Below are 6,856 nucleotides of genomic sequence, written 5' to 3'. Positions count from 1 at the left end.
CCCCTTCCCCTAGTCCTATTAGGACTAGGAGAGGTGGCCGGCCCCCTCTCTCTCTTTTCCCCCTCCGCGAATCCTATTCCAACTAGGATTGGGGGGGGGGAATCCTACTCCCAGAGGGAGTAGGACTCTCCTGGCGCACCCCTTGTGGCCGGCCAGCCTTCCCCCCTTTGGTCCTTTATATACCGAGGTAGAGGCACCCTAGAACACACAAGTTGATCCACGTGATCTATTCCTTAGCCGTGTGCGGTGCCCCAGCCACCATATTCCTCGATAATACTGTAGCGGAGTTTAGGCGAAGCCCTGCTGCTGTAGTGCATCAAGATCGTCATCATGCCGTCGTGCTGACGGAACTCTTCCCCGACACTTTGCTGGATCGGAGTCCGGGGATCGTCATCGAGCTGAACGTGTGCTCGAACTCGGAGGTGCCGTAGTTTCGGTGCTTGATCGGTTGGATCGTGAAGACGTACGACTACTTCCTCTATGTCGTGTCAGCGCTTCCGCAGTCGGTCTGCGTTGGGTACGTAGAAAACACTCTCCCCTCTCGTTGCTATGCATCACATGATCTTGCATGTGCGTAGGAATTTTTTTGAAATTACTACGAAACCCAACATACCAATCATGGGGGAAATGTCGACCTCGCTTCTACCATGAACCACCTTATCATAGATAGTGTAGAGACCATCATACGAGTGCCCAGGCGGAGCATAGGCGCACTTCCTGCACGAATTTTTAGAAATTGTCATAGATTTTCGTCTTCCTAGTTTAGTGTCGCTACATGTATGACAAAATGATTTTTTTTCTCCATGGATGTGGACACTTCTATGATGGGTTATCTTTTCGGTATGGTCATTTTCCCACATAACTCGCTTTTTCTTGTAGTGAACGGTGCAGGCTCAAGTACATATGGATCTGGGGAGGGGGTAGATCAAGCTCAGCAGCACCAAAAATGGTGATATGAGAGAGTAAGGAAGTAGCAACCAGATTCCATGGGGGTACAATAGGATTTGATGGCAGCGCAGTGGACTCGGTGGCAAGTGGCGGGATCGAGAGGTGACGCTACATATCCCATGGGTCCCGCTATTCATGTCTACACAGTGACCTTTCACGCTAGTGCTCTGGGAGTCCCTTCATCGCCTTCGAGATGTGTCAGAGTGGTGTGAATCATGAATACAGAGAGGATCGAGACACCACCGTTGTATATTATGTGTTGTCATAGATTACTTTATTCACTAAACCATTTGATAGAGTCACCATTGATAGATTTTCGGTTGTATGTCATTGATTAACATTGCTACTAACATCCATCTTTCTACTCATCTGAGATGACCGATCATCGATGGTTGCCTTTGTTGTGCTCCCTTCGTCCTAGGATAGTAGGCACACACACTTTTAAGAATGTAACTTTGACCGAGAATTAGTCCAACAATATGTGGTACTATTATACAAAACTAATAATGTTAGATGCACATCTGAATAATAAGTTGGTAGACATTTATGGTGGTGTATAACTCATACTTTATTGGTAGAATTCTTGTTCAAAGCTAAATCTTAAAAATGTGTGTATCTACTAAACTAGGATGGAAAGAGTAGAGTAAGGAGGCGCAAGGGGCAAATTAACAGAAATGCCCAACACGACAACATGTGGCACCACACTCGGTTCTACAATCGTGCTTTTGTCAATTAAAGGAGTTTAAAAAACTTAGAGGTTCCCTCGTTATTATATGGTAAATTAGGCATATATATGATGTTGAATCTAACTTGACCAAGGGAATCCATGCACTATGAATGTACAATGTCTAAACCAAGCACATAATGGCATGAATTTTTAATCATCCTTATCTAGCTAGCAAAAACACGCTAGATATGCACGTCCAAAGCAACCAACTATACAACAATAATAACTAGCCTTATTGCAAGTTGATACCCGGGTAACATACACTAATATTGCTAAATATGGATATATGTTTTATTATAAGGTTAAAAGTATTAGGTAGCAATACGTGAATGTTATATTTGCTTATGTGATGAGACATATTATTTTTAGTGGTTTGTTTGGAATATTTTAGTGGTTTGTTTGGAATATTTTAGTACCTTCTAGTGCTTTTTGTGAGTTTAAAGAGTATATGTGTTAATTAATACTTGCTCTTGTTTATATATCCCTTGTATATGCATGTGGTATGTGCCCACTTCCGACCTAAGTCTATTCCCTAACCATACGATTTTGAATCTGGCCGATATTTGAACCTGCTCCATCCCGATTTTGAATCCGAAAGTCATATATGCCTTTATGTGCTAGACAATTTCTTAGAGTCACCACTGACTGTCTTCTGTTGTATGCCAATGATAAGTATTACTAGTGGCATACATCTATCTGCCCATCAGAGATGACCAACCATCGACGGTTGTCCGTGTAGTACTCCCCTCACCCTTGTTTAGTAGGCACACATACACTTTTTGAGATTTAACTTTGATGAAGAATTTTCCAACAATATGTGGTTTATAGTATACAAAATTGATAATGTTAGATTCAAAATTTGAAAAATAATAATCAAATGGTGTGATATTTTTGGCATATAACTCGTATTTAATTGTTCAAAGTTGAATCTTCAGAACGTAGGATGGAGGCAGTAGTGTAAGGGGGGTGCTAGGGGCAAACTAACAAACATACCGAAGTACTAACCAACATCACAACATGTGGGCTCCATCGCTTTATTGCTTTTGCCACTGAAAGGAATTTATAAAACAAAAGGGTTGCCTCATTGGTACATGGTACATTAAGCATATAGATGGATGATGTTGAATCTAACTTGATCAGTGAAATCCGTGCACTATGAATTTATAATGTCGAAATCGAGCACACAATACCAATGCCATGAATTTTAATCCTCCTTATCTACAGGTAGCAAAAGCACGCTAGATATGCGCGTCCAAATCAAGCAATTATACAGCAATAATAACCAGCCTTATTACAAGTTGATGCCTGGATAACATACACTATTATTGCAGTAATGCTAGACGTACAGGCACTTACAGGCTGAATTTAGTTACACGCTGACATGGCAAAATGGGATTGGAAAGAAGGGAGTGAGGCGGGCCGCCCCGGGGAGAAATCAGGGGGGGCAAAGAAATTTAACGAAGGGCCCCGTAAACTGCCTGTAACAAGCCCGTATGTCTAGGATTATTGCTATTATTGCTAACGATCAACGCACAAAAGCAGCAAACAACCGTATCGGCGTCTAATCGCTCACATGTACTTGCCGCAGCTTTCCACCTATTCGCTTTGTCAGAATGTCTGCTTATCTTCTTTAGGCCAACTTCAACACACTACCCTAAACGGATGTCTGTTTCGTCCGGGTTTCATTTCTTTGGGGCAGAAAAACGGACACCCCGTTTGTTTATGGTTGTGTAGCCGTCGATGTGCCCAACCGTCCAAAGTGGGTCCGATCGCCCGTGTGCAATTAATTTGGGCGGTGGGAGGTGGGTGGGCGGTCGACATGCGGGTCCGAGATGGACGAGGAGCGGGCACGTGAGCGTCCATTTGTTGTCCGTCTGACACGCATGTTTGCATCGAAAATGGGTCGAGTCGGACTCTAAAGAAATATTTTTTATGGATGAGGTTGCGCGTTGGACTGTCTCCTCTGTCCGTTTGGGCCGAAACGGACAGGCCGGTGGTCGTTGGAGTTGGCCTTATATATCACCATGGCCAGCATGCACAGGGCGCGCCAAGCCATCAGCTTGTCACCTTCCCGCCCGTGCCCGAGCAGAACACCGGAACAGAGCGAGCGAACACAAGCTAATTAAGCGACCCATGGCCCAGGGAAGCGATGCCGCCGCGTGCCGCTGCAGTCTGCCCCTGCTGCCACTGCCACCGCGGCGCCTCCTCCTCGTCGTCCTCGTCGCCATGCTCACCGGTAAGCCGCGTACGTGCAACCGCAAGCTCGCATGGAGTGGCGAAGCGCGAGCTGCATGCATGCGTCTGATGTGGCGTGACCCGTTTTTTGCAGTGGTTTTGGTGGCGCCGCCGTCGGCGAGGGCGGCGTGGGTGGAGGACTACCCGTCGGGGGTGCCGTGCGGGGCGACGATCCCGGTGGAGCAGTGCGACCCGGGGGACGCGGCGGCCAACAGCGCCTGCATGGACGTGTGCCACTACGGCGGGTGCCGCCGCGGCGGCCGCTGCGTGTCGCTCGGCTTCGCCAGGGGACGCGGCTGCCATTGCAGGTGCTAGCCTGCCGCGCGGCAGCTTCCATGTTCTTGCACTTCGCCAGCGGTTCTTCCCGGCCTTTTTTCCCCTCTGTGTGTGTTTGAGTGGTACGATCTGTGCAATATTGCGTTGGGTGTTTTCACCTGCGCAGTCGGTGGCTTTTGTTTGCTCCTGCGTTTTTCTGCATGCACAGATTAAGGTCCCGTTTGGATTCCCTCCGCTCCGCGGCTCCGCGCCGGAGCAGAGCGGCAATCCAGTTAGGGAGCGTTCGGAATCCCTCCACTCCCAAGTCAGCTCGCGGAGCCGGCGGAGCTGCAGGCTGAAAAGGTAAAGCTGAGATATACGCGCTCCGCAGATCTGCGGAGCTGGCGGAAGGCCGAACAGGCCCTTAATTTACACCATAATTTAAGGAGTTGGTTAAACCCCGCTCTGCGCGCTTCGCTCCGCGAGGACTGTCGAACGCGGCCTAAGGCCAAAAGCCGTCTCTCAAATTAGAGTCACTGTCCGTCTAAAACGGAATTTAAGCAAACTGGACAAATTGAACCAAGTTAATACTCCCTCCGATCAGAAAAAAAGTGTCGTGCCTTCAAACTAAGTTTGAACTAACCTTGGTTCAAACTGCGACACTTTTTTCAGATCGGAGAGAATAATATTTTTGACACATTTCATTAACAAAAGTGCACATGACATTTTTTTAACCTAGTCTAAATCTCCACGTACCGTGGAGGCCCCCGTGTTCCACGTCCTATTCTTCCCTATGTTCGTGGCTTCGAGAAGTGAAGTTGTGGGTAATCGGCGAGGGGGAGAGTAGGACATGGGACACGGAGCTGTCCCACATGAGGCACGAGACGTGCCTACGTCTATGTCCCACCTCTACTCTTCCTCTCCGGAGTCTGTCGTATGAACGTCATAGGTCGAGATGAGGTCCACGATCGACATGGATGAGCTGGTCTTGTGGTCGTTGCGACCGGGCAAGAACCGTGTGAACGGTGTGACCGGCGCGGAGCTGGCGACGTAGGCAGCAACATTCCCGTCCATGATCGCCTGCATCGCCTCTTTGTGTGCCTCCGCATCGATCTTCCTGAACAGGGCGTCAGTCTCTGCCCGCAGGGCGGCCAGCTGCCATCACTCGCGGCCGATGTTGTGGCGCTGCGCATGGATTGGTACAGCGGCGCTGCTCATCCCGGGAGCCTGAATTCTCCGCGACCATGGCCACAACGGCATCTTCGTTCGTCTGCGATTTGTCCCTTGCCGAGCCAGTGCTGCTCGAGAAGCCGGAGGTTGTATCGCTGCTCCTCTTGCAGCATCCAAAACACGGAGACCGACAGTGCAGGTTGTGTTGGCTCCTACTCCACTACCATGACGGAGTCGTACTGCGCCCGCGTCATGGTGAAGCCGACAACCGGCGCGGAAACGGTTGAGGGCTCGACCTTATCGTCAGACGCCCCCTGCATTGTGCGGTCGTCATCCTCCATCTTTCCTCCAGCGAGCTCGGAGACAGTCCGCCCTCTATGTGCCATACACGCGGGCCTGCCGGTTGTTAGCAAGGACCGCCTTCTCGTGCTTCTGCGCCGACAAGAGCCGCTTCCACGGCGCTCTGCCAATCGCCATCATTGCGTCAGCGGTCATGGACGAATGAGGAAGGAGAAGCAGAGGTGGTGCAATTTGGGTTGTGCGCGACCGTGTTTATAGCAGGCATCCATCAAGCAAAGCAGCGGTTTGAATGCGGGCGGTGGGTTTCTCGGATGGCGCACTTGTTATATGCCGAGTAGGCGGACGGACGAATAGCCGGGATCCATGCAGTAGGAAGCCGTCTCGTCACCCAGTCTGGTCACTTTGCTCTGAGACGGCATTGAACACTGCGCGGAGAGCGAGCGAGCGGACACGGCGCCAGGGACGCTCTTGGCCAGTGTGTCCCTTCAGTCTACATCATGTTGCGGAGCGGTCGCGTCCACTCTAAACCGGTAGAATGAATGTGGCGCGGGACGGCTGGAGCGGTCGCACAAGGGAGGCAAGTGTCTGCATGAGAGGGGTTTCGAATGGGACCGTTTGCCGGACACGTACGTGGCAGAGGTCCAAACGCAAAGCTCCCCTTGATTTGCGTCTGATTTGTGAGAAAACGGACTACAGACACGTTTGCGGACAAATACGTATTAAATGACAAAAGTGCGTCTGGACTGCCCGAACATTTCGCAGGCCAATTGAGGATCCGTATTAGAAATGCCCTTCTTTTTTTTAAGGAAAGAGTCGCAATCGCCAGGTGCCTTTTGTTCGCTACCCTTTTTAGCAACCTCCAGCTCGTGCTAGCTACCAACTGCGTCCTACAATTATCAAACCAACGGTTCTATATATCTTTGCCAGTGATGGTTTCCGTACCTAAATAAAGATTCTAATGATCCTGGTTACCAGAAGCGTGGCGTTTGTCGGTTTGTCCGTGCCGAACGCTTTACAGACCTTTTTTGAGGACGCGGATTTGGTGAACATGGATGCACGCGCACCCTTTATGAATAGTAAATTTCAAAAAAATGATAGAAAAAATCAAAAAATTTGGAATATATTTTTTTGATATACATAGTCAACCGGTGTACTCGCATATGAAGTTTCACGAAGAAATCACATCCGTGGTAATCTGGAAAAAAATGACAAAATCAAAAC

At 49.1% G+C, this 6,856-nt stretch overlaps 1 protein-coding gene across 1 annotated transcript; it reads left to right on the top strand.

Annotated features, from left to right (window-relative positions):
- The first annotated feature begins 3,721 nt into the window (after positions 1–3,721).
- On the top strand, positions 3,722–5,012 carry LOC123123697 (uncharacterized). The gene is made up of 2 exons (XM_044544297.1): positions 3,722–3,911; positions 4,005–5,012. Exons 1-2 carry the CDS (start codon positions 3,809–3,811, stop codon positions 4,223–4,225), a joined length of 324 nt encoding a protein of 107 aa, XP_044400232.1. The 5' UTR covers positions 3,722–3,808; the 3' UTR covers positions 4,226–5,012.
- Positions 5,013–6,856: the final 1,844 nt, after the last annotated feature.

The sequence above is a fragment of the Triticum aestivum genome, chromosome 1A (assembly GCF_018294505.1).
Source record: "Triticum aestivum cultivar Chinese Spring chromosome 1A, IWGSC CS RefSeq v2.1, whole genome shotgun sequence".
NCBI classification, from domain to species: domain Eukaryota; kingdom Viridiplantae; phylum Streptophyta; class Magnoliopsida; order Poales; family Poaceae; genus Triticum; species Triticum aestivum.
The sequence above is the reverse complement of the archived record's forward strand: the minus strand, read 5'-3'. Positions and strand labels throughout refer to the sequence as shown.